This window comes from Peromyscus californicus, unplaced genomic scaffold, assembly GCF_007827085.1.
Source record: "Peromyscus californicus insignis strain IS unplaced genomic scaffold, ASM782708v3 Scaffold_3__1_contigs__length_106647218, whole genome shotgun sequence".
Taxonomy (NCBI): domain Eukaryota; kingdom Metazoa; phylum Chordata; class Mammalia; order Rodentia; family Cricetidae; genus Peromyscus; species Peromyscus californicus.
In genome coordinates this window covers 60,268,111-60,295,862 of record NW_026294551.1, presented here as the reverse complement: position 1 = coordinate 60,295,862, position 27,752 = coordinate 60,268,111, and the positions used below count along the sequence as shown (strand labels likewise).

General features: G+C 42.5%; 1 protein-coding gene across 4 annotated transcripts; it reads right to left on the bottom strand.

Annotated features, from left to right (window-relative positions):
• Window positions 1-8: 8 nt before the first annotated feature.
• Window positions 9-23,185, bottom strand: Znf287 (zinc finger protein 287). Of its 4 annotated transcripts, none has more exons than XM_052757074.1 (7): window positions 23,072-23,185; window positions 20,992-21,214; window positions 18,915-19,511; window positions 18,188-18,279; window positions 15,417-15,543; window positions 14,967-15,053; window positions 9-6,693 (listed from the first exon to the last, which is right to left on the bottom strand). In XM_052757074.1, the coding sequence occupies exons 3-7, from the start codon at window positions 19,315-19,317 to the stop codon at window positions 5,066-5,068; spliced, it is 2,337 nt and encodes a 778-aa protein (XP_052613034.1). In that variant the 5' UTR covers window positions 19,318-19,511; window positions 20,992-21,214; window positions 23,072-23,185; the 3' UTR covers window positions 9-5,065. The 4 variants fall into 4 exon arrangements, with proteins under 4 accessions (XP_052613034.1, XP_052613033.1, XP_052613035.1 ...); XM_052757073.1 differs by having other exon boundaries at window positions 20,992-21,349; window positions 23,072-23,183; XM_052757075.1 differs by lacking the exon at window positions 20,992-21,214 and having other exon boundaries at window positions 23,072-23,184.
• Window positions 23,186-27,752: the final 4,567 nt, after the last annotated feature.

The window sequence follows — 27,752 nt, the reverse complement described above, 5'->3', positions numbered from 1 at the left end:
AGGCAGGAACAGATAAAAGATGTCCTCAGTGTTCTAATAACTTTGTAAAATAATATATACATACTAGTTGTACTTAGAGCTTCTACTTACTATTATTTTACAAGAACTCAAGGGCTGGAAGGTATGGGTTTCAAATCATATTGTCACTACGTGACCTAGAAACACTCTGGGCTCATGTTCCCCTTGCTTACAGTGTGGAGCACCAGATGATGCCTAACACACACTTCATACGTATCACCAAAGTGAACATGCTTACCACTTTTAATAGTTCTAATGTTCAACGGGACAAGTAAATATGGTGACATACAGAGCCCTGTCGAGAGCAACATGGAGAATGCAAATTCCATTTACAGACTTATGCGTGGAGCGGACACAAGAACAGAAGTGAATCATCGTACCTTCAAGGTTTAAATACTAAAACGTAGTCAAACCAAACTGGAACTGTTGCTCAGCCCTGCTGTTGGTCCATGGTGATAATTTTAGCACTATGGAGGCTGAGACAGGACGATAATGAGACAGACAAAACACTACGTTTGCATTCGACAGATCCTCAGAGAACTAGCTTAAGAAATATGATGCACGCCGAGTGGTGATGGTGCATGCCTTTAATCCCAGCACTCGGGAGGCAGAGGCAGGTGGATCTCGGTGAGTTCGAGGACAGCCTGGTCTACAGAGTGAGTTCCAGGACAGGCTCCAAAGCTCCATAGAGAAACTGTCTCGAAAAAACAAAAAATATGATGCAGGGGCTGGGGAGATGGCTGCTGGTAGAGTGTCTGTTGTGCAGCCATGAGAACCTGAGTTCAGATCTTTGGCATACATGTAAAAGCCAGATGTGCTGGCATCTGTCTGTAACCCTAGTGTGGAGGAGTCAGAGACAGGTGAATATAGGGCTTGCTATTCAGCCAGTCGGGTGGAATCTGTGAGTGAATCTTCAGTGTAAAGACCCAGTCCCCCAAAATAAGGTGGAGGGCTGGAGAGAGGGTTTAATGGTTAAGAGCACTGGCTGCTCTACTAGAGGACCAGGGTTCGATTCCCAGAACCCACATAGTGGCTGACAACTATCTGTAACTCCAGTTCCAGGGGAATCTTATGTCAACTTCTAGCTGCTGCAAGGGCTGCATGCACATGGTGCACAGACGTACATGCAAGCAAAACACCCATATACATAAAATAAAAATAAATAGTAAATAAGGTGAATGATTGAGAACCAGCACTGACTTTGGCCTACACACCCACATGCACATATGAACATATACATAAGTGCATCACATACATATACATACATCATACTCACATCTACACACAAAGAAATATGGCAGGGATCTGGTGGTGTAGCTTAGTAGTAGAACATTAGCTTAACCTGTGAGGTCCTGGGTTCAAACCAGCACCACAAATAAAAGTGATGGAAGGTGTTATCAGCTTATACAGCTATTGAGATGTAATAGTCACAGTGTGGCGGTTACCACATACCTGCTTGTTTTCATAACTGCCCTACACTTAACCCACTGCCAGATTAACTGAAGAACTCCATTCCCTCAAACAAATGGCTCATGATGACCTTGCACCAGATCTTTTGTGGTCATAACTGTTCCTTTCAGTGCACGTATTTGTTCAATTTACTTGGATGCTTAATGAGACCTGATGGTTTGTTCCCAAGTTACCCAATTTGTAAAAGTGCATTCTTCAATAAATACTTAGATGTGTAACTGGCAAAATGAGTGGAGAGGATTTCCTCTTTATAAATTTGGTTGGGAACACTTGCTAATGGCACTCCAGTTGCAATGAATGTGTGTGAGTGCCCAGATCTTGTTTCTAAATAGCTCATTATAAAAAGGAGCCAGGAGTTTCAGGAGAGCTGTTTCCGTCCAGGTTTGGGGCAATGGAAATGAAGGATGAACTTGAGACACCTTGTGTTAGAAGGCAATAAAGCTCCCAGAGACTAGAGAGACAATTCCAGATGGGGTGACAGAAACAGTGACTGTAACTGACTAACACATTGACTCATCTGTCATCACTGTAGATAACACAAAAAACTCCTAAACTGGCTGGCTAATCAGTGGAAAAGAGCTAAGCATGACCTTGCTTCTAATGCATCAGCTAATGAAGGAACATTCTTCCTTATGGAATACTGCTCACCAAATGTGGAAAGAGCAAGAGAAAACTACTTGTTTTGCAGACCTTAATGAAAAGATTGACCCAGGCAAAGATTACTGTTAGGTAACGATATGACAAACAGAGGGACTGTTCTAGAGGAAGCAGATCCAATAAAGGGCGTGGAGAAACTCACTGGCTCAACCAGGAAATCAGGAAATGGCTTAGGTGTTCAGATGTTAGAAAGGACTGCCCATTTTCTTTGAGGTAATATAGTTATGTTAATTACTTACTTTTATGAGATGTATTTGGAGGTGAAATGTCTTTAAGATACTTTTCAATCTGGCAAAATATTAACTTTAAAATATAGGTGGTGGGTACAGTTGATTTTATGATTTTTAAACTTTTTTAAAAACATATTTAGCAATGTTCCTAATAAAAAGTTGTAGGAAATACTTGTTAAAATCTGTTGAGTTACTCAGGGGCCAGACAACTTTAAAATGAGGGAAAAACACACAAAGACAGGATTCTGTACTATTATTCTATTTTTTTATAGGAGCCTTACTTGCCTCTGTGTACCAGTGGAAGACTTTATATTATTTACATAAAACACACAAAGGCAGGAAACACAAAACACTGCCCTACGGCCTGGACCACACCACACTCACCCCAGCAGAAAGAAGCATTATGCAAGGCATGAAGCAACATCAAAAACCATCTAGTAAATACTGTCGCTATTTTTAACATAACTGAGGAATGAGAAGAATCTAAGTATTTTTAACCAGAATTTTGTGACTACTATGAAGTCAAGGGTAATTAGTGTCAAGAAAAGAGAAAGTGACAATTTCATTAAGAAAACACAGCTGGGTGGTGGCAGTGGCGCACGCCTTTAATCCCAGCACTAGGGAGGCAGAGGCAGCCTGGCCTACAGAGTGAGTTCCAGGACAGCCAGGGCTACACAGTGAAACCCTGTTTCAATAAACCAACCAAAAAAACAATCAAAACCAAAACAAAAAACATTCCCATAAAGATAACCTCAGGATGCCAGCATCTCAACCTTTTCTTCAACCCTCCTTGTGGTGTCTAGTGATGCTGTATTGTCAATATAAACTTAGGTATTTACGGTACCAGAATTTGTTTCTTCTCATTTAGTTAAGGGAACTTTCATCGGGCAATGATGTTCCACTACTTCTGATTCTCCATTCTTAAGCTGTTGTTACACGGTAAAGAGTATTTGTTAAACATGTGATACATGGACACAAAGTTATTTTCAGTTCCACAAATTTTCTCTCCATGCGTGAGATTCTACTTTACCACTCAAATCTAATTCACACAATTTACTCATCAATTCAGCCAACATATGTTGATCATATGCAAGGCACTGGAGGAGCAAGGATGAGCAGAGTGAAGCTCTGCTTTATATTCTGAGAGTCGATGCTATGGATAGTAAATACAGCAATTAAAAAAAATGGATGCCTGCCAATCTTTCTTTTATGCTGTTGAAGACCCATGAACTCAGCTATTGTTTAATGATTACTGATTAATGATAGTTTCTACACCAAGGCTTTTCCCAATGAAACATTTTCTTAACACATTGAGTGTAGTTTCTATTTTACTTCTATGTGTGAATGAGTATTAGGCTTCTGATTATTCCTGAAAATAACTTCCTTTTTAGCTTCCTATAAAGAGGCTAATTTTTCTTTTACTGCTATTATTTCCTTAGGTAAAGGGGGTCCAATTATATTTCATGTCACATCAGCTACTTGCATACCCACCTTCCTCACTCCTTTCCACCCTGCTCTGGACTCGAACCTTTTCTCTTACTTATTCTCACGTTATTTATATAGCTATGCTCACTGCTCACTTAACCTGGCTTATAGGGTAGTATTTGGCCACTCATTTAGGATTATGCTTGTTCCATGGCAAAGTAGTTAAGAGCATATCCTTACCTTTTCTTTACTCAAGATATTTGTTAACTGAAAAGGTTCAATCAAAAGTCTGTCTCGAGCCGGGCGGTGGTGGCGCACGCCTTTAATCCCAGCACTCGGGAGGCAGAGCCAGGCGGATCTCTGTGAGTTCGAGGCCAGCCTGGGCTACCAAGTGAGTTCCAGGAAAGGCGCAAAGCTACACAGAGAAACCCTGTCTCGAAAAACCAAAAAAAAAAAAAAAAAAAGTCTGTCTCCTGAGCACAGTAGGCTCTCAGGAAATGGGTTTCATAGAAAGAAATGACTTTGCTGCATAAGAGCCATGGGCAAACTTGTCAATTTAAAAGCTACCTGGAAAAAAAAATGGGAACGGTTAGCCTGTCTTTTTTCTTCAGGGTAACACTGGATGTCAAAACCAAGTGAAACTAAAAATACCGTTGTACTAATGACTTTAAGCTTGGGGTGTTTCATCTGTGTCTGAGTTTGTTCACGTCTAGGGTTTTGTATACCCTGATCCACTATCTTCTCAGATTGCCGTCTCTTCCTGGAGGAAGTGTGGTCACATAGAAATCTCTTAAGATCTTTTCAGGTCTCCTCCTCAAGCTCACTGGCTTCACACAGAAGTTATAATGGGAAAAGAGAAAGCAAAAAATGAGAAGGACCTTTTACTCATTTTAAGGCTTCAAAGCTAGGATGAAGCACCCCAAAGCATCCATCTTCTTTCCTATGTCAATATTACTCTCGAGTGTGAGATCTACTTGACGGACACTTGCCCAAGTTAGAGTCATAAGGCCTCAATAAAACATACTTGAAAAATACTAAGAGGTGATGAGTCACAGGTTTTAAAATATCCTTTCATAGTATTTCTTTCTGGAATGAATTCAAGTGATATGAGATGAAACCTAAGCAGTGGATAGAACTTTAAGTTTCACACTAGAATCTAAATGGACAAGCCATTTTACTAATTCTGGTGCTTCTGATACTGTGATATCTAGCATATTGCACTTCTTCAGATTTTTTGAATATTCTGACAGCACACAAAATGAAATTTAAGCAATCAAGTTATGAAACTTAAACAAAGTCATATCCATTAACTGCGGTGTCTGGCACCTGTTGCGATGTCTGGCACCTGTATGAACACGTTGATGCTGAATAAGATTGGTACTCTGGGTGAAGGACTTCCCACATATCCGGCATGCATAGGGCTTCTCTCCTGTGTGAATCCTCTGGTGTTGAATAAGGCATGTTCTCTGACTAAAATCTTTGTTACACTGATTACATTTATAGGGTCTCTCTCCAGTGTGAGTTCTTCGATGCTGATTAAGTGATGAAGAATAAATAAAAGCTTTCCCACACTGATTACATTTATAGGGTTTCTCTCCAGTATGAATCCTTTGATGTTGAGTAAGATTTGCACCTTGTCTATATGCTTTCCCACAGACATTACATTTAAAGGGCTTTTCTCCATTGTGAATCCTCTGGTGTTGAGTTAGGTGCACACTCTGGCTGAAGGCTTTCCCACACACACTACATTTGTATGGTTTCTCTCCAGTATGTGTTCTATGATGCTGAGTAAGGTTTGCACTCTGGCTGAAGGCTTTCCCACAGACGTTACATATATAGGCTTTCTCTCCGGTGTGAGTAGTTTGGTGCTGTATAAGAGTTGATGAATGAGCAAAGGCCTTCCCACATTCATTGCATTTATAGCACTTCTCTCCAGAATGAATTCTCTGATGTCGAATAAGATAAGTGCTCTGACTAAACACCTTCCAACACTCATTGCACTTATATGGTTTTTTCCCAGTATGAATTTTTTGATGTTGGAGAAGGTGTGTACTCTGACTGAAAGTTTTCCCACATTCATTGCATATGTAAGGTTTTTCTCCAGTATGAACTCTCTGATGATTAATCAATGATGAACTATGGCTAAAGGTTTTACTGCATTCCAAACATTTATATGGTTTCTCACCAGTGTGTGTCCTTTGATGTATAGTAAGGTGTGCACGCTGACTAAAGTCTTTTCCACAATCCTCACACTTGTAGGGTTTTTCTCCAGTATGAATTCTCTGATGTATAGTAAGGTGTGCACGCTGGCTGAAGGCTTTCCCACACTGGTGACATTCATATGGTTTTTCTCCAGTATGCATTCTTTGATGTGCAATGAGGGATGAGATATGCTTAAACTCTTTCCCACATTCTTCACATTCATAAGATTTCTCTTTGGCATGGCTATTTCGGTGTGCCAGGAGTGACGGGTATTTCCTAAATTTTTTTCCACAGACATTACATGAATAAGGCTTATCTCCAGGAAGTATTTTCCCATGTACGACACCAGATGAGACATTATTGAATGTTGGCTTGCTTTCATTATATAGAGAAGTTTTATTATCTGATTGGGTATCAAACTGTACAATTAGGTTTGTGTGCTTTTCAAAATCATTTCTATATATATCATATTTACTAAGATATTCTTCTGGAGGGTCTTCTTGTGAAATCTCTGACTTCAAACTGAAGTCTCTTTCATCCATCGGAATCTTCCTGAAGGCATACACCGGCTCCCTCTCTAATCCGTCATCACAGTCATCGGCTTCTTCCAATTTGACGGTCTGGGTTCCATCCTGCTTGACGGTCGGAAGATCCTTTAATGGCATATGTGCTTCAGCTTTTGTTTCCGACTCTGAAATAAAAACAGTATTAAAAGTCTTCCTCTCTTTAAAGAAAGGAAACAAAATATACACGAATAAAAATATCTGAAGATTACAGTTCTGATAACTTCATTTTATGGTCCTTGAGGTTTAGGAAAGGAAAATGAATGCTTAGAAAAGGAGATAAATCACAGAAAATGGAGAGGCTTACTAGTCAGTATGGTAGAAAGTGCAGACAGGAGGCAGGTGACAGTGTGAAGAGAAACTTGGGACACATGGTGTAGCTTATACATACAGAGATCTCATAAAGCAGGCATGCTTTTTTCCCCCTTCTCATCTATAGGCACAATCTCAAATAATAAATTTTGTTTGTTTTCTTTTTGAGACAGAGACTATGTAGCTCTGGCTGTCCTGGAACTCGCTATGTAGAGCAGGCTGGCCTTGAACTCAGAGAACCACCTGCCTCTGCCTCTTGAGTGCTGAGATTATAGGTGTGTGCCACTAAGTTAGGTTACCATATAATATTCCTTTTTTTTTTTTTTTCTCAAGACAGGATTTCTCTGTGTAACCCTGGCTGTCCTGTAACTTGCTCTGTAGACCAGGCTGACCTTGAAATCAGAAATCCACCTGCCTCTTCCTCCCAAGTACTGGGATTAAAGGTGTGTGCCACCATGCCTGGCTCACCACATAATATTCTTAAAATAATCTCATGGAGTGCTTTCTACTCTCATCCATCTGGCAGCCTTAACCAATGTTCTTGAGTGTCTACTAGCAGTGTGTGTTCCACTGTCACCTGGAAATGAGCTGAAATTACTGGGTCACATCCTAAACTTACTTCAGACACACCGGCAGTGAGGCCGAATGCTTTGTTTTAGCAAGCACTGAAGGCTATTCTGTTCCACAGCAAAGTGGGAGGACAAGCAGCTGAAGGCTAAAAAAGGATGCCCTCCCCCAAGAGTTCAAAATACCTCCCCTGGCATTTCACCCCAACAATCTAGCCTTTTACCTTTCTACATCGTTTACACCTCGGGTTTAAGTTCAAAGCCACGTTCACGGCTGTAAGCACTCTGCCAGCTCCAGACTGTCTGATCCTGCCTACTGAGAGGTGTTTGCAGTTTACCATGTTCCCTTCACAGCACCCCTTCCTACAAACCTAAACACAGAGAGGATGGATGAAAGATTAAGCTGTCTTCCTCAAAGGCCGAATGGCTGAGTATCAGCACCCTCAATATGGTTCAACTTAATACAGTGACAGAACTTGGCCTTAGGTAATTATTTCACAACTTCGTGTGACTTACATTTTCACAACTTTGTGTCACTTATGTTTAACAACTTATACTTTCAACTCCAGAGTAAACTCTGGAAATAACATATTTTCGACATTTCCTTCAGAAAATGGCCCGAGACTGAATTTGGTGGTCAGTCAAATGAACACAGAAAATTGATAATAATTTGTTTATACAAAATACAAACAAAAAAATCTCTAACCCAAACTCTGGTTTCAAGGCACTCAAGTATGCATTTATCCAGACCTGCTGCTATATTTCCAATACATGATTTAAAACAAAGTTTGTTATACCTCTACGAAACCAAGTGGGAAATATGAAACTTAAGTTTCAGTTATATAAGATGATGAATAATTTGCAATACAGAAAAAGGTACAGGACGGTTCAGAAACTAAATGCAGCTCAAGGTATGATCATTTTCCAACCTGTCAATTCAACAGGACAGTATGTGGCCACTGAAAATGAAATGCTGCATCTAGGAGAGGGGCCTGTGTGGGAGGCTGGTGACCGGTAGAATCAGGGAGGTCTGGGCACACTTAGAAGAGCTGTGCAGGAACACTGAGTGAAGAAAAACAGCTGTAAAACATGGAGTGAGCGAGGTCTTATCTCTGTGAAGACATGCCACACGTATCACGCCTGGAAATGTTGATGTCTGAGGGACGAGGTCCTGAGGGCTGAAGCCACATATTTAATTTGCTTCCTTATGCTGCTTGAATTTACAAATCATTTTCATTACTTTTATTCAAATACAAAAATCACAGTTAGACAGGAGAACATGCCGAGGGCAACGTCAAATGAGAAAGTGCTACCGTGAAAATGAAGCGGAAAAATTATAGTTTTCTTTTTCTAATTTTCAATAAATTAGCTGTCACTTTTACCGATATTTAGTGCTAGAAGTATAGTTATATTAATTTTTTTATAGAGGAAAAAATTTAAAAGACAACTCTCCAATCAGGATGTTATCCTGCTCCAGAAGAACAAAATAAGTGGATCAACAATTAGGTAGAGACAAAAAGAACCAGCTGGTCCTAGCAGTTCAGTTTAACTTCTGTGTTATCAGGCTACAGTATCTATATACATGCTAGAAAGGAAGTAGTGTGTGTGTGTGTGCGCGCGCGCGCGCATGCGCGCGCGCACGTGCAGACTGAACCCAGGCCCTCATGCATTCTAGAGAAGTGCTCCACCACTGAATTACATCACAAATTATAATTAACAAGCTTAAAGCAAAAACCCATTGATACTATTATAATTAATGTACATTTAAGAAAATCAGTTTATTAGAAATTTAGGAACTGAGACCATGAATCAAGGCTTAAGTATGTATATGTAACTATGGTATCTATTGGTTAACAAGACCCAACAGTGGTCTAGTATTTCCAATAAAGGAATTGGTGTCGATTCAGGTAAACAAGAGAAGCCGCAGTAGAGATGATGTGATCTGAATTGAGCCTCACAGAATGGCTAGGTCCTGTACTACAAGATAGGGGCTGGATAATTGGCTCAGCAGCTAAGAGTACTTGTTGTTCCTGCAGACGTTCTCAGCACCCTCATGATGGCTTACAACCACCCTTAACTCCTATTCCAGGGTATCTGACACCCTCTTCTGACCTGTATAGACATCAGAGACACATAATACACATACATACATGTAGGCAAAACAATCATACACATTAAAAAAAAATAGGTCTGAGCTGGATGTGGTGGCCCACACCCTTAATCCCAGAATTTAGAAGGTAGAGGCAGGTAAATGTCTGAGTTCAACGTCAGCCTGGTCTACAGAGTGAGTTCTAGGACAGCCAGGGCTACAGGGAGAAACTGTCTCAAAAAAACCAAACCAAACCAAAAAAGTTATGAGACAGTAATGGCCACTGAAGACCAACACTACTAGTTACAAAATACCCATGTTTCAGTTTCCTTTATTTTAGACAGGTCTCTCTATGTAGCCCTGGCTGGCCTGAACTAGCTATATGGATCAGGGTGGCTTTGAACTCACAGAATCTGCCTGCCTCTGCCTCCCAAGTGCTAGGACTAAAGGGATGTGACCTCATACCTAGCTCTTTTCTTGAGGTAGAACCAATGAGTGAGATACGTTAATCAAAGGCTCAACTAACTACTCATCTTGGAGCTGGCAAAATCCTCAGCATGAGTCAAAACACAGGTAAAAGCAGGAGGCAGGAGGAGAGCAAGAGCTGAAGTCATCTACTTGAGATGTTGATCCATGACAGCCCAGGCCTTTAAAGAGCCACTTTGAGAGTACAAACAGTCCAGGGGCCTAAGACAAAGCTGGAAGGCAGCCAACAGGATCCCTTTGCAGAGGAGATCAGGCACCAGGTAAGGACCAGCTAGAAACAGAACTTAAAAGAACTTGGCCTTCCCCAGTCTTTGTGCTAGTAAAAGCTCACACATAACTGCAAATGGCCCCCTCTTCACTTTACAGACTAACCCCAGCTCCATGGTCTAAAATCCCCCAAGCTATGAAGTTCATTCAAGTGGTCCCAGATTGGCGGCATCTCCCAGAGACCAGACTGACTTCAGTTGAGGCTTATTTCATTATCCTACATGATTTTTCCCATGTGCCAATTAAACTGCCAAAAAATCCTGCCAATTAAATGCTGTAAATATGGAAAAGAGTTAGCTTTTCCAGTAAAAATCCTTAAAATATGTAACAAACAATGAACCTTTTTAAAAAAGTGAAACCACACAGAATTTTATCATTATTGTTTAAGTCGCTGTTAATGCTGTATAGTGGATATTCAAGTTGGTGTCTTAATAATAGTAATAGTAATAATAGCAAGATGCAAGAGTAATACAAATGTTCTCTGTATAGATAAGAACTGAAAATATGTTAATTTAACTTTTATAAAAAGAAACAGGAAAGGGAACTCAAACTAATAGAGTTATCTTAAGAGAGTAGAAACCATCAGAGTTTATATCTTTTTATACAGCTCTAATTTCTCAATTAAGTTAGTGTTTTTATATATTCAAATGTCTATAATAAGAAACATTATATCCCACTAAGGGATATATTCTAAGGACAAAATAAAAAAGACTTCAATGAAATTGTAAGCTTTCTGATAGTTTGTTATCGATAGTACCACTGATGTATAAGAATTCTAGTATCTGTGGAACATATAACAGGAAGTAAAAATACTTAGATGTGAACCAGCTTATGTACTATGTAAGAGAGAAGATACAAAACGGGATGAGAATACTCATGGTTTGGATTTGAATTAGACTCATCAGTATGAACTCATGACTTTAAAAACTGGAAAGGCATGCTGGCAGACATCTTTAATCCTAGCACAGGAGGCAGAGGCAGGAGGATCTCTGAGTTTGAGGCCAGCCTGGTCTACATAACAAGTTTGAGGCCAGGCAGAACTACAGAGTAAGACCCTGTCACAAACAGACAAACAGCCAAATAAACAACAAACAGTTTAACTTGAATCTATTCATGAGGAAGCAGGGAAATCAGGATCACTCTGTAAACAAGACTATCTTGGACCCTTAAAATATCATGAAAGACTTAAAAAAAAAAAAGAAAAAAAGCGTCTAAACATAGTGGAAATCAATGTGGAGATCTGTCATATGACATATGACCAGCTTAGCCTTCCTGAGCACATACCCAAAGGACTCTACCTCCTGCCACAGAGACACCTGCTTATCTACATTCACTGCTCTTTTCACACCAGAAAGGAAATGGAGTCAGTCTGGATGCTTACTGACAGATGAGTGGCTAACGATGATGTGGTACAATGGAATTCTATGAGTTTGATGGGGTAACCCAGGCTCAGAAAGACATATGCTTCTGACATTGTTTTCTCTCAGACTTGGCTCTTAGCTCCTAATGCTTTTCCTTTTCACTTATTAGAAAATAAATTTAGTGCATACATGATATATGTGTGTGGGTACATGTGCCACAGCCATGTGTGTGGGGGTCAGAGGAAAATTCTGTGGAGTCTGTTCTCTTCTACTTTTATGTGGGTTCCAAGATCAAACTCAGGTCGCCAGGCTTGGGTGGAAAGCACCTTTACCCATGGAACCATTTCACTGGCCCCTTAGCTTCCAGTTGTTAAACATGCATCCATATAAATGTGAGCAATGGCCAGGAAGTTAGAAAGGGGCCCATGAGGTGGGAAGAGTCACAGAACACACGAGTTATGGAAGGGAAGGGGGAGCACGGAGTGCGGGAAGGGGAGCATGATGGAGGAAGGAGAGGCAGGGAATGGGACAAGACCCACCAAAACCAAGTATGTGTGAGAGCACCACAAGGAAACCTGTTCCTTTGTAAGACAGACGGACGGACGGACAGACAGAAATAGGGGACAGCCGGGATCAGCCCATAAGAGAAAAGAGGCTGGGGACAGTTTTACATAAACAGAGAGTAAAGACAGGAGATAGCGGGTGTCGGGACAGGAGCTCCGGATGAAACTCTGGACCGGGAAGAAAATATCGGAAAGGCACATTGTTGAGACATTCAAATGAGCAATAATAATTCATGACTCAAGATGAAAAGCACATCCATGTTCCATGTATCAGGCTGCAACTTTTCCACAGGTTCCAGTCTTCAAAATCAAGTTATTGTAAAGGAGATAAGAATGGAGGAATGAAAAACGAAAAATAAAAAGGAAACAGTTCTTTGGATAATCACCGAGAGCTTTTAAAGAAAGATTTTGAGACAGGGTCTCACTGTTCACCAGGGATGGATCTGAACTCGCCACTCTTAGACTCTTGAGTGCTGGGATTATTGGCGTTTTGGTTTTGGTTATACCATTACTGGTATATGGCTTTCAGGATATGATATCACGTGAAAAAAACAAGGTGTAAACAATATCGATAGCAAGGTACCTTTTATATTGGAAAATGAACTTAAATAACAATCCTTTCTATTCTTTTTCACTGCTGGGGATCAAGCCCAGGCCCCTGTGCATGCTGGGAGGTGCTCCTCACTGAGGTATATGCCCAGTCCTTGACAAGATTTTTTATCTTGACTTTATATGAAAAACCTCTCTCCCCTGTAAACACACACAATGCCAGGGACAAGTGTCTCTAGTTTTAAATTAGAATCTTATTTTGAAATATTAGCAATTATTTAAAACCCCAGGTTTTGTCTTGGAGGTCAGGAAGCTGTTTGATGTTGTGTAGAAATCTGCAGATTTCTACACAACAGTGGAGCATGGGCATAATCAACAGACAGTGACTACTTCCTGGGAGATAGAGGGACTGAGTATTGTGTGCGGGTGAGACACTTGGCCTGTCATAGACAAAGGGGTTTGTTGGTAAATAGAGTAAAAGAATCCAAAATACCATGGGAGTCTGAAATAAACATTTTTTTGTGGCTGTCTATACTTGCTTCCTATGATGGTGGATCTTGGTTGTCAACTTGACTACATCTAGAATCAGCTAAAACCTGAAAGGCCAGGCATTCCTGTGAGGGATTTTCTTTTCTATTTTTTTCTTTTCTTTTCTTTTTTTTTTTCTTCGAGACAGGGTTTCTCTGTGTAGCTTTGCGCCTCTCCTGGAACTCACTTGGTAGCCCAGGCTGGCCTCGAACTCACAGAGATCCGCCTGGCTCTGCCTCCCGAGTGCTGGGATTAAAGGCGTGCGCCACCACCGCCTGGCCCTTTTTTTTTTTTTTTTTTTTTTTTTTTTTTAAGATTTATTTATTTATTACATATACAGAAGAAGGCACCAGATCTCATTATAAATGGTTGTGAGCCACCATGTGGTTGCTGGGAATTGAACTCAGGACCTCTGGAAGAGCAGTCAGTGCTCTTAACCTCTGAGCCATCTCTCTAGCCCAAGGGATTTTCTTGACTGGATCATTTGAAGTGAGGAGACCCACGCTAAATCTGAGCCACACCTTCTGGTGGCAGCCCACGTAAAAGGACATGGGAGGAAGAAGCTTTTGATTTTTGCCCACTTGCCTTCACTCTCATTGGCAAATTCACCTCTCCAGCTGCTGAGGCATTCCTTCACTGGGATTCAGACCAAGTTCTTCAGCATTTCCACGTAGACAGTAACTCTCTGGAACTCTCAACACCATACTGGGACTGCTGAGACATCCAGTGTTGTGGACTGAACAATTACCAGATTCTTGGCCTTTTTTTTTCCCTCCATGTAGCCCTGGTTGTCCTAGATCTCACTCTGTAGCCCAGGCTGACCTGGAACTCACAGAGATCCACCTGCCTCTGCCTCCCGAGTGCTGGGATTAAAGGTGTGTGCCACTACTTCTAGACGATTTTTGGCATTTCTATAGAGAGACAGCCATTGTTGGACTACTCAGACCACAGTCTTCAAATTACACTCAATAAACTCATATATACATACACCTCATATAAATATATTTCATTCAATCAGTTCTGTGTTGTGGAATAATCTTTTTATACACTGTGAATATGTCACTCAGATTGGTTTAATAAAAAGCTGAATGGCCAATAGCTAGGCAGGATTTCCAGGCACAGAGGATGCTGGGAAGAAGGGTGGAGAAGCCAGCTAGACACAGAAAGAGTTGAACATACAAAATTGGATAGAGGTAAAAGCCACATGGTAGAATGGAGATTAATAAAATTATGGGTTAATTTAAGTTATAAGAGATAGTTAGAAACAAGCCTAAGCTATCAGTCAAACTTTCATAATTCATAAGAAGTCTCTATGTGGTTATTTGGAAGCTGGCTGGCAGGTCAGAAGAAGTCTGACTACAGTTCTGCTCCTTTAGAGAGCCCTGACTAATACACTTACATATCATGGGATGCGGATGGCACAGTGAAGCCCCAGAGATGGTCTAAGAGATGGGCTCATGGGATATTTGAGGATAAATGTGCAGCCACTGGCAAAGGCATATAAAAGATGCTCAGAAACTTTTCCTGAAGACTTCCCATAAGGCAGCAATGCCAAGAGCTCGGAGTTTTGGACCAGCTGGACGCCTCTGCAGTCACCTTGCTACACTTATAAATCAAATATCAATACACTGAGGACACAGATTCTTGAGTGTAAAGTCACGTGTTGGCTTTTCTTCTCACCTGGGCTAGGGCCTTCTACAATTTCTTTTATCACCATCCATGGCTCTTCTAAGATGGGAATCACAGTTGGCCTGTAGACGGTCAGCCCTGGTTAGGAGGAACAGAGGGAGTTTATCCTGAGATAAGGAGCTGTGTGCCTTTATTCCTGATTTCTGCTTGGGCTTCTGTGGGGAGACAATGGCTCACAGACATGACCTAATAGGAGAACTAGGTGTGAGGCAGCAGTCAGCGGCAGCACTCTACAGCTGTGTACTGTGGTGCACAGTGACCCACCCTGCAAGCCTTTCTTTTGGGGAACAGCAGAACATGACCATTCTGTGCCTGAAGGAGACTTCTCACCTCTAGACTCTGTCTTCAGTCCGGTCTTTCAGGAGCCTAACCTGATTTTTAGGAAGGAGGGGCAGGAACATACTGCAGCAGGCCTTTTGGGAGAAGAGGTGTGGGCCTTACCTAGAGAAACCATGTTCCAATAGTTCTGTAAAGTCACAGTCTTATATAGTTCCTTCTGAACGGGGCGCATCAGCTCCCAGTCCTCTTGGGTGATATCCACGGCCACATCTGTGAATGTCACCGACTCCTAAAATATCAAACATAACTTATCTCGGTTGAGGAACTAGTGAGGAAGGAGACAGTGGTGACATTGGGGGTGTGTCTGTGGTGGTGGAAGTCACAGAATCTTAAGTCTCATCCTGCTCGGTGTGGTGGCCCACTCATAACACCAGCATTCAGTAAGTTCTGAGTTAGCCTGAACTACATGGTGAGTCCTTGTCTTCCACCAACCAACCAAACCAAGGTCCAAAAACCCTCATCCAATGTGTGGCCGACTCCATAGTATCCTTAAAAGGTCCTTAAAGGGACATTAAAAATAAGGTAGAATATATTATTTTCAGCTGGTACTAGTACATGCATTTGGTGACTTCATCTTAAAGAAGAAAAGGACTGGGGTGTAGCTCAGTGGTAGAGCACTTGTCTAGTAGACTCTAGACTCAGATTCCATCTCTAGCACTGGAAAAAAAAGGGGGGGAAAGAAAATGACTGTGTGTGTGAGCATGCATGTGGTGTGTGTGTGTGTTTGGATGCATGCCGATGTCATGGAGTGTGTGGCGGTCAGAAGATGATGATCTCAGGTGTCAGCCATCACCTTCGACCTTATTTGAGACAGGGCCTCTTGTTTGCTGTAAACCTCCAGGAATTCTCCTGTCTCTTCCAATCTTATCCCAGAGCCTGGGGTTATGGATGTGGCTTTATGTGGGTTCTGGGATCCAAACTCAGGTCCTCACGTTTGTGTGGCAAGAGCTTTGCCTACTAAGGCTTCTCTTGAGCCCAGAGGAAAGGCTGAAAACTGGATGACAGAGCTGGTTTTGCCTTAGGAATAAATTCGACAAGCTATAACTAAAAATCGACATGCTCTACAGAGAAATGCTGAGTCCATTCTTGTTATCCCTGTCCTTTTTATTCCCGCTGAACTGCTGCATTTGTAGACACATTCACTGGAAAGGTTACTGTCTCTATGTTCTTGTTAAAAAATGGTTTGGGTTTTGTTTTGGTTTTTAGTTTTCGGGCTGGAGAGATGGCTCAGTCACTAAAGGTTAGGTTCACAACCACAATTTTTTTTTCTTTTTGTCCAAGATAGGGTTTCAAAAAATGGGACATCAAAAAATGTTTTAAGGCAGGGCCTCCACTATGCAGCCCTGGCTATCCAAGAACTTACTGTGTAGACCAGGCTGGGCTCCTGAACTCAGAGATCCACCTGCTTCTGGTCCCCTAGTGCTAGGATTAGAGATGTGTGTGATTAGGCTCTTCATTACTCTGGCATGCTCCTTTTCTTCAGCTGTAACTTAAAAAACAATCACATATTTTTCAGTCAAGGTTTTCATGTGTAGCCTATGTTGGCCTTGAACTCAGGACACTACTGCCTTAGCCCTATCCAACTGAAAAATTGAGAGGGTAAAATCATATTAAGTTTATGTTTTAGGGAGATGACAGGTTTGTAATTACTCAAGTTTTTTTTTTTACATCCTGTAAAATGACAAAGGACATGAAAATACTGCAAAATCCACCAGGTAGCAGTGGTGGCGCATGCCTTTAATCCCAGCACTCGGGAGGCAGAGCCAAGCAGATCTGTGAGTTCGAGGCCAGCCTGGTCTACAGAGTGAGATTCAGGACAGGCACCAAAACTACACAGAGAAACCCTGTCTCAAAAAACCAAAACAAAACAAAAAAAAGGGAAATACTGCAAAATCCATACTATGCTTAGTTCTAGCTATATTAAAATTTTCTTTTATGTGTATGCATGTATGGTACTGACTAAATAATCTTATTTCATTTTATCATATGATCTTTACATAACATGGGATATATTTTTGCATGTTATTTTCTATAGCAGTCTGTTTCTATAATTTCTAACACATTTCCCCTTGATTTTCTGATTTCCCAAGTAAATATGTTTATATCATCTATTAAAAAATCATGGTCTGGCCGGGCGGTGGTGGCGCACGCCTTTAATCCCAGCACTTGGGAGGCAGAGCCAGGCGAATCTCTGTGAGTTCGAGGCCAGCCTGGTCTACAAAGCGAGTACCAGGAAAGGCACCAAAACTACGCAGAGAAACCCTGTCTCGAAAAACCAAAAAAAAAAAAAAATCATGGTCTGGGTAACAAGAGGCTACACACACATACATACATACATACACACACACACACTCTCCTTCCAATAAATCCACCTCTTAATATTGCTTGAGTTGTTAGTCCTTAAATAAGAGACTACCATTCAAACAGTTGATCACAGAATATTTGGCTGTTACTTTTTGATGAAGAAAAATATTAGCAACCAGTGCTACAATCTAGGATAACCAGATGGCTCATATTAAGTGTCCACAATCTAAAAGGTAAAGTCTACTTCTTGGCACTGAATGTCTTGGGCCAGGAGTGGTTAAGGACCTTGTCTCAAATCACAGACAACAGCAGAGTCACCACCCCTCCCCGCTTCCCCCCACTCCCCGCTGAGATCTCGTCTGGTTGTGGGGTCACACTCTTAACCTTTACACAGCACTGCTGGTTGAAGTCAGAGTGATGAAGACAAGGGAGGCACATGTGCTTACCAGGGACACTGAGGCCTAGGTCCTGCACGGGGCCTTTGAGGGCTTAGCTGCTGTAGGCCCAGGACAGGACGTCCTTATACACTAACGAGCAACTTTAAAATCACAAAAGAAAGTCAGACTCACTTTGGTCACCAAGTCATTGAGCCACCCTGCCTGGAAAGCATGTTTGGGGTCTTCCTCTGGGATTTCTTGGGGAAGGGCAGAACTCTGAGGAGCTGGGGAGACAATGATGATTAGTCTGTTTGCATGGTCTAGGACACACTTCACCAGCTACGTTTATCTACACTTTCTCAATGTGAGAAGGCAAAGGACAACTGAAAACTTTGTTAATATTTCAGAGTCAGGGAAAGGCCAATGACTGTCCTAATACATTTGTGCAGACGTCAAAAATAAGCCTGCTTCAGCACTAAGCACATGCAGAAAATTCATACTTCCCTACTTTTTTTTGGGGGGTGGTGCTGACATTGAACCCTGAACCTTGTTCATAAAGGTAAGCACTCCACCAGCAGGCTACATACAGCTCCTGCTCTTTAAATCTGATACAAAGTTGTGAGTTGTCTCATACATGAAAGTTCTTTGGATACTTCTATTTTGGAAGCATATTTTTGTAAAACCCAATTCATAAAACTAATGGTTTATTAGCATAATAGTGCAAACCCCTGCAAGTCACAGTGGTCCCAAGCATTCTGGAAGGGGACACAATGCAGGATGGACCTCATGTTAAAGCTCATTCCTCAGTGACCTTTATTCTCCCCAATTTCATTTAAGGGGGGGCTTGCTCTCAGAGGAGGGGCTCCTGTCTTCTCTAATCACCCAGGGATTCCACCCCTCTCTGCAGCAGAATTCTCACCTTCCTCTTCCAGAATCTCAGTCAAATCCTCCACCAGGGTTACCACTTCCTCGCTGTTCTCTGGGTACTGAGACTTTACCCAAGCCCTAACCTCCCCAGGCAGGATGGTCAGGAATTGCTCCAGCACCAGCAACTCCAGGATCTGTTCCTTGGAGTGAACCTCAGGTCTTAGCCACTTAAGGCAGAGCTCACGGAGCTGACTCAATGCTTTCCGAGGACCTGCCACATCTGGGTACGGAAAATTCCTAAAATTCTGTCGACAGGTCTCAGTGTCACGGAAGAGTCTTGAAGTGAGTGAGTGCTTCTCAACACTGCGGGAGCCGTTTTGAACCTTGTCTGGCTTCCACATGAGAAGAACTTGGGAGCGTGAAGAATTGGCCATCCTCTTTCTTGAGGCTAACATTGCTACAGACAGGAGAACCAATCTGGCAGGATCCTTTATTTTTCCAGTATTGAGCCAACTGCTTGAAGTCTCATGCTATAGTCTCAATTCTTTTTCCTCAAGGGCTGCTGCAGTCAGGGCCAGAATGGAACCACAGTAAAACTAGCAGCTTGTAACAAATTCTGAGTCCAGAACTTGAAAGGATGAGCAAGACCCTGAAACACAAGAATTGTCTTAGTTAGGGTTACTATTGCTGTAATGAAACACCATGAGCAAAAGCAACTTGGGAGGAAAGGTTTTATTTAGCTTACACTTCCACATCACTTTTCATCATCAAAGGAAGTCAGGATAGGAACTCAAACAGGGTAGGAACCTGGAGGCAGGAGCTGATGCAGAAGCCATGGAGGGGTGCTGCTTACTGGCTTGCTCTCCATGGCTTGCTTAGCCTGTTTTCTTATAGAACCCAGGACCATCAGCCCAGGGACGGCACCACCCACAAAGGGCTGGGCTCTCCCCATCAGTCACTAAGAAAATGCCCTACAGCCTGATCTTATGGAGGCATTTTCTCAACTGAGGGGCCCTCTTAAAAGACTATAGCTTGTGTCAAGTTGACATAAAACCAGCCAGTACAATTGACCTCGTCAGTTTGACACACAAATACATCACTGTTAAGCCACAACCTTTCTTTTCTTGTTCATCTCCAAGATCACACAATATTGATAATAATTAATATTGATAATTATAATAATAATCATGTACCAGGCTTTTTGTTTTGGGTCACAACCAGCTCCCAAATCATGACATGGAGACTTACTAGTTATGAATGCTCAGCCTAGCTTAGGCTCATTTCTGGCTAGCTCTTTTAACTTAAATTAACCTGTTTCTCTTTATCTACCTTTTGCCTCTGGGCTTTTTACTTTCTTCCTTTTGGTATCTTATTTTCACTGTTTCTTGTGTCTGGCTGGTGATGCCCGACTTCTGGCCCTGGGCATGTCCCTCTCCTTCTCGTTCTCTTCTTTCTTCTCTCATGTTTTTTTTTTCCTATTTATTCTCTCTGCCCCACAGCCCCGCGTATCCGTCTCCTGCCCAGCTATTGGCTGTTCAGCTTTTTATTAGCCCAATCAGATGCCTTAGGTAGGCAAGGTGAAACAAATACAACACATCTTTACACAGTTAACACACATCCTTACAGCATTAAACAGATGCAGCACAACCAAATGTAACACACCACTGCATAGTTAAATATTCTGCAGCATAAACAAATGTAACACATCTTTGCCTAGTTAAAATAATATTCCATAACAACACCACAATATAAAACATTTTCAAACTTAAAAATTCCCACAAATATTACAAAGTCAAACACTTTAAAAAATTTTGTTTCTTTTAAAATCCAAAGTCACTCAACTGTGGGCTCTTATAAAATGAAAAATAAGTTAAATACTTTCTTATTTCAAGAGGAGAGAACCAGAGCACAGTCACAGTCAAACCAAATCAAAACCAGATGGGTGGTGGTGGTGGCGCACGCCTTTAATCCCAGCACTCGGGAGGCAGAGGCAGGAGGATCTGTGAGTTCAAGGCCAGACTGGTCTACAGAGTGAGTTCTAGGACAAACAAACAAACAAAAATACACAAAAAACCCAAAACTTCCAATTACATAAATAACTCAATGTCCAATGGCTGGAACCCACTCACTATCTTTCGGGCTCCTCCTCCGACTCTGTCCTCTGCAGCACACACAGCTTGTCTTCTGGGCTCCAGCCGGCTTCACTCCACTGCTGTTACTGTGTCTTGGTGATCACCCCACGGTACTGGCATCTCCAAAACGCTGGGGTCTCTTGTTGAAACTGGGCTGTCTTTCACCAGTAGCCTCTGTGCTCGCTAGTCTTATATCAACTTGACACACAAACTAGAGTTTCTGAAAGGAGGGAGCCTCTGCTGAGAAAACGCCTCCGTAAGATCCGGCTGTAAGGCATTTTCTTAATTCGTGATCGATGGGGAAGGGCCCAGTCCACTGTGGGTCATTCCATTCCTGGGCTGGTGGTCCTGGGTTCTATTAGAAAGCAGGTTGAGCAAGCCAGGGGAAACAAGCCAGTAAGCAGCTCCCTTCCATCAGCTCCCACCTCCAGGTTCCTACCCTGTTTGAGTTCCTGTCCTGACTTCCTTTGGTGATGTACAGCAAGTGGAAGTGTAAGCCAAATAAACCCTTTCCTCAACTTGCTTTTTGGTCATGGTGTTTTATCACAGCAACAGACCCCTAAGATAGCCTCTCCTGGGCTCTCTTCAGGAATGCCAGCCCTGTCACACGGTGCCAAGCCTGAGCTGCTCTCCATGACTCCTTCATATCATCAAAATCAGTACCACCTGAGTGACTCGTACCCTGCCAAGTTCAGCTGTCAGCAGGAGGCACAACCTTGGCTGCCTCTGGAAGACAGCTCCTGTGTACCTGACCCTGAGGAAACACTTCCCCCAGAACGCTTCACCTCAGTGGTGCTGGTCTCTTCCTAATCACAGATGATTATTCAGTTCCAGCTGACCAGACACCAAAAAGCCAAGTTTGCTTTCCTCTGAAACTTCACAGGCCAGACCTCCATCATCGGCCCTGTTCGCAACATTCTTATCAGTTTCTACAGAACATCCCACTGAGCTCTCAACACTCGATGACTTTTCTAGCCCAAAGTTCCAACATCCTTCCACAATCCTCCCCAAAACAACACAGTTAGGTCGTGATAGTATCAGCCCACTTCTGGTTCCCATTTCTGTCTTAGTTAGGGTTACCACTGCTGTCCATCATCAAAGGGAAGTCAGGACAGGAACTGAAACAGGGCAGGGATCTGGAGGCAGGAGCTGGCGCTGAGGCCATGGAGGAATGCTGCTTACTGGCTTGCTTAGCCTGCTTCTTATAGAACCCAGGACCACCAGCCCAGGGATGGCACCACCCACAATGGGCTGGGCCCTCCCCATCTATCACTAATTAAGAAAATACCTTACAGCCGGATCTTATGGAGGCATTTTTTCAACTGAGGGTCCCTCCTTTCAGATGACTATAGCTTGTGTTAGGTTGATATAAAACTATCCAGCACAAGAATGGACCATAAGCTCAAGAATTCCTGGTGTACTATGCTACTCATCACACACCGAGAGGCAGACTCTGCAGAGTGCACGGGTAGACACATAGGAAGGATACACCCCGATCTTCTGGACTTAAAATATATTCATCCTAGAGGAAGTGTATATGTGCGTGTGTGTATGGATGGTGGTGGTAGAAGCAATAATTCAAAGAATTATGAGCAGAATGGTTAATTTCTAACTTGTTAAAAACTAACCATCTTACAGAAAGAAACGTTTCCCTGTTTTAGTCACGGATGTTCCCGCTGTTCTCAGCCACAGAGCAAATTTGCGATTCCTGGGACAAACGGGAGGTTTCTAAACAACCTCGTGGGGGGTGGGGCCCAGGCGATCGATTTATCCGCCTCGCGCAAGTCGACGCTACTCCCAGAGCCGGGAAAACAAGCCCGTTGGACCGTGATTCGAGGCTGCTCTCAGGAGCCTCCTCAAGTATAAAGCGAAAGCACGGTCCCCAAAGCCAACCCCACAAGTCCACAGACGCGGAGAGGAACCCACACGCACTTGTCCCGGGCTCCAACTCCCGGCCCAGCTCATCCGCAGTCATGCCTGGAGGAGATGCGCCGGCCTCGCCTCCAGCCGCCCTCCCCTTCCCGGCCTCGCCCCCGGGCCCGGCCTCCCCGTGGACACTCGCGGGGGACATCAGTACCTGTCGCTCGGCCCGGTCCGCGCAGCACGGGCAACAATGGCGGCGGCGTGGTGGGCGCCTGCGTGGCAGGCTCGACCCCGAGCAGCACGGGGGGCTCAGCTTCACCGCTTCCTCTCCGGGAGGAGCCCGGAGCCGCCAGGACGCGACAGCCCCAGCTGGGTCCCCAGAGGCCCCCGGCCGGAACCCCCAGCGCCAGGGCTTCGCAGGCGACCTCGCCTCGGCGCCACTGCGCATGTGCTACTGGAACGCTGCGCGTCCGTCGAGCCAATGGGAAGCTGAACCCGGGCCTCCCCATCCCGAGCCCCTGGCCCTGGACCTGTCTCCATGGTAACCTCCTCCACCCATCACCATGACTTGCTTGTTAGCTGCAAGGTTTTTTGTTTTTTTGTTTTTTTTTTTGACAGGAACTTTAAAGTTTCCCTGGGCAGAGACAGGCCTGGCAGACTTGGACATCGGGGCCGTAGCAGCAGCTGGGAAAGCGATTGGAGAGTAAAGCCGGCTTCTTACTACCCAGAGATAGACAGGTGTCGAGCATGCGGCTCGCAGGGAGAAAAGTCCACACTGCTCTTTCGGGGTGTACTGTGCATAAATTCTTAATGGCTCTGATTGTCTACTGGAGAATCTGACACTGGGACCCTCAGATTCAACTAATAGGCAAAATTCTCTGTCTTAATATTTCTCTCAGCTCCTTCTTCTGTTCTGCGCATTCTTTGGTTTTGTCTTTTGATTTCATCCCAGACTTCTTGGACATTGTAATACTAATAAAGACTTTATTGAATTTGAATACAGTAGTCAATCTTGTCCTCTATCCTTGGTATTCTTTATTCTGCTTGGCCGAGTCTATTGGTGGTGTTTCCACCGTTTTTCTGTTCGGTTCACTGAGTTTTTAATTTCCAGCATTTCGGTGTGGGCTCCCCCAACGCCAAAATATCAATTTCCTTCCCTACTCATGCTCACAAAAGCAAAACCAGCTAAACTCGCTGGGTCATCAAAACCAGGTGAAAAAGTAGGACAGAGGTGAGTCTCTGTGAGTCTGAGGCCAGTCAAGTGTACACGACCAGTTCAAGGCTAGCACCGGCTACATAATGAGGAAAAGGCTGGAGAGATGGTTTAGTGGTTAAGAGTGCTTATTATTCTTACAGAAGACCCGGTTTCAATTCCTAGCACCCACATGATGACTCAAGAGTTCCCAGTAATTCCAGTGCCAGGGGATCCGATGCCTCTTCTGACCTCCACAGGCTCCTGCATACATGTGATACACATACATAACACACAGGCACACACGCATGCAATTAAATACATGATAGTAATAAATGTTAATAAATAACATTTTAAAGTACCAGAGGCCTTTGGAAAACAAGAACAGAAAACGAGGACAGTAGTTAGTGTTGATGGACAGCTAATGATTGCATTCCCTTGCATTTGTGAAAAGAGTTACAATAAACCCAAATGTGCAAGTATCTACAGAGTAGAAGTTAAATTACTTTAGGTATCTGCCCAGGAGTGGTATAGCTGGGCCATATGGCAGATCTGCTTTTATTTATTTTTTGATAATCCTCCACACTGATTTCCATAGCGACTGCAGCACATCACACTCTCATCATAGATATCTTCTTTCCCTGCAACCTTAAAAGCATTTGTTGACATTTGTTTTCTTGCTGGGAGCTATTCTGACTGGAGTGGGACTCTCAAAGTAGTATTTTCCTGATAGTGAAGGATGTTAAACACCTTTAAAAAATGATTGGCCATTTTTATGTCTACTGTTGAGAATCCAGTTCATGGGCACATTTATTGCTTTGGTGTTTAATTTATGCAGTTCTGTATATAGCCTAGACCAATGGTTCTCAATGTGTGGGTCATGACCCACTAGGGGTTTTTATTCAACCCCTAATGGTCCTTTCACAGGGGTCACCTAAGACCATCAGAAAACACAGATATTTACATTATGATTCATAACAGTAGCAGAATTATAGTTGTGAAGTAGCAAGGAAATAATTTTATGGTTGGGGGTCACCACAGCGTGAGGAACTGCATTAAAGGGTCGCAGCACTAGGAAGGTTGAGAACCACTGGTCTAACTTGTCTAAAGTATAGCTGTCAGAGGTTTCCCCTTCTATAGTGAGTGTGTACTCATTCTGTTGGTCATTTCTTCTGCTGTGCAGGTGCCTTTACAGAAGCAGTTCTCAATCTGTGCATGTGCTCTCCTATCAGATATCTACATTATGACTCATAACAGCAGCAAAATTACAGTTATGAAGTAGCAACAAAAATAATGTTATGCCTGGGGGTCACCACAACATGAGGAATTGTATTAAAGGGTCGCAGACTTAGGAAGGTTGAGAACCACTGCTTTAAAGTAATCCAGTAATTCCCATGATCTTCAGAAAATTCTTGCATAAACCTATATTCCAAAGTGTTTCCCATGTATTTTCCTTTAGCAGTTTCAACATTTATGATTTTTAATTTTATAATTAATTTAATTTTACATATCAGCCACGGATTCCCCTGTCCTCCCTCCTCCCACCCCCCAACATTTATGATTTTAAGTTAGGGTCTTTGATCCAATTTGAATTGATGATTTGGTTCATGAGGAGAGATATTGATCTAATTTCATTCTTCAGAAGATGAATATCTAGTTTTATCAGCACCATTTATTAAATAGGGTGTCCATGCCTGTGTCCTCTATTACATTTCATTGATCTACATGTCTGTCTTTGTCATTATGGCTCTGTAGTATATTTTGAAACTAGGTCATGTAATAACTCTATGTCTTTCTGCTTAAAACTGGCTTGGGTATCCATGGTATTTGCATTTCTATATGAATTTTATGACCCCTTTCCATTTCTGTGGAGAATGTCATCAGTATTCCAATGAGGATTGCATTTCAGTTGTAGATTAGTTTTGGTAATATGGTCATTTTCACAATATTAATTCTGCTTATCTGTGAGGATGGGAGGTCTTTTTGAGGAAACTCTATGGTAATTTTCATAGTTGTGGTACTAGTTTATACTCCCACTGTCTTAGTTAGGATTTCTATTGCTGTGATGAAACACCATGCCAAAAAAATCAAGTTGGGGAGGCAAGGGTTTATCCAGCTTACACTTCCATAACACTGTTCATCATCAAAGGAAGTCAGGACAAGAACTCAAACAGAGCAGGAACCTGGAGGCAGGAGCTGATGTAGAGGCCATGGAGGGATGCTGCTTGTTTCCCATGGCTTGCTCAACCTGCTTTCTAATAGAATATAGGACCACCAGCCCAGGGATGGAACACCCACAGTGGACTGGGCCCTCCCCCATCAATCACTAATTAAGAAAATGCCTTACAGCTGGATCTCAAGGAAGCATTTTCTCAGTTAAGATCCCCTCCTTTTGGATAACTCTAGTTTGTATGTCAAGTTGACATAAGACCAGTCAGCACAACTGACATTGATGCTCTTTTTTTCTACATTCTCACTAATTTTTTTTTGTCTTTAGTTTATCTTGATTACAACCATTCTGATTGGCATGAGATAGCAGAGTAGCTATAATTTGTATTCCCATAATGCTTAAGGATCTGAACACTTTTCAAAATATTTGTTAGCAATTTGTATTTCTTCTTTTGGGAAATCTCTGTTCAATTTTATAATAAATTTTCTGATTAGGTTGGTTGCTTTCTTGATGTTTAGTTTCTTGAGTTCTTTGTTTATTCTGTATACTAGTCCTTCATCAGATGGTGAAGAATTTATCCTATTCTTTTCACTCAATTAAGAGTTTCCTTTGCTGTACAGAAGTCTTTTAATTTCACAAGGTTCCATTTGTTGATGGTCAGCCTTATTTTTTGTGCAACTGGCCTTAACTTTTCACAAATTCCTGGCTGCATACTAAATACTTATCCTTATACCCACAGATAAGCATAGCTGTCACCCTTCATCAAAGAAGCTTCTTTTTGGAATAGATGAATGATTACAGAAAACCACAATTGGTCAAACTGCAGATAACAACTGATTGTGGGGTGTCCAGCTGCAATGGATCCATCCACAGCAGAACTCCTGACCCCAAGGCTCAGGGAACATTGCAGCAAGATGGGACGCAAGAGCCAGAGACCAGGAAATCTGCTGTGAGAGTGTGTCACTTCGAAATGACAAGGAAACTTCACACATGATATCTCAACAACAGGGCTACCTCTATGAGACCTGAGCAAGGGCAACACCAACAGATCTGCTAACACAGAAAGGGGAAACTTCACAGGTCCTCACCCTCAGACAAAGAACTACAGACAACCAGGGAATGCTGAGAGAGGAAGAATTAGTCTTACCCAGGGGTTATCACCTTCAGTTGGTTATCAGACATCAAGTGGTTAGCCCTGGAATCACATACACACAAGCAACACTAAAAGAACTCAGCAGGTGTGTGTGTGTGTGTATATATATATATATATATATATATATATATATATATATATATATATATATATATGTAGCCATGTACTTGAAAGGGAGTGGGGGGGCATGGGAAGGGTTGGAGAGAAGAAAGGAAAGGGGGAATTATTTCATTATATTTTAATTAAAAAATCAGGTGGCTGTAGATATGTGGGCTCATACCTGGGTCATCTATTCTAGCCCACAGACCTACCTGTCTGTTTCTGTGTCAGTACTATGCTGTTTTTGTTATGACTGCAGTAGAGCTTGAAATCAGATACTG

Coding starts and splice junctions, on each gene's coding strand:
- Znf287 (XM_052757074.1), bottom strand. CDS start 19,317: ATGTTAGCCTCAAGAAAGAGGATGGCCAATTCTTCACGCTCCCAAGTT. Junction 18,280..18,914: donor TGAGATTCTGGAAGAGGAAG/GTGAGAATTCTG, acceptor TTGTCTCCCCAG/CTCCTCAGAGTTCTGCCCTT. Junction 15,054..15,416: donor TTGGAACATGGTTTCTCTAG/GTAAGGCCCACA, acceptor CCTCCTAACCAG/GGCTGACCGTCTACAGGCCA.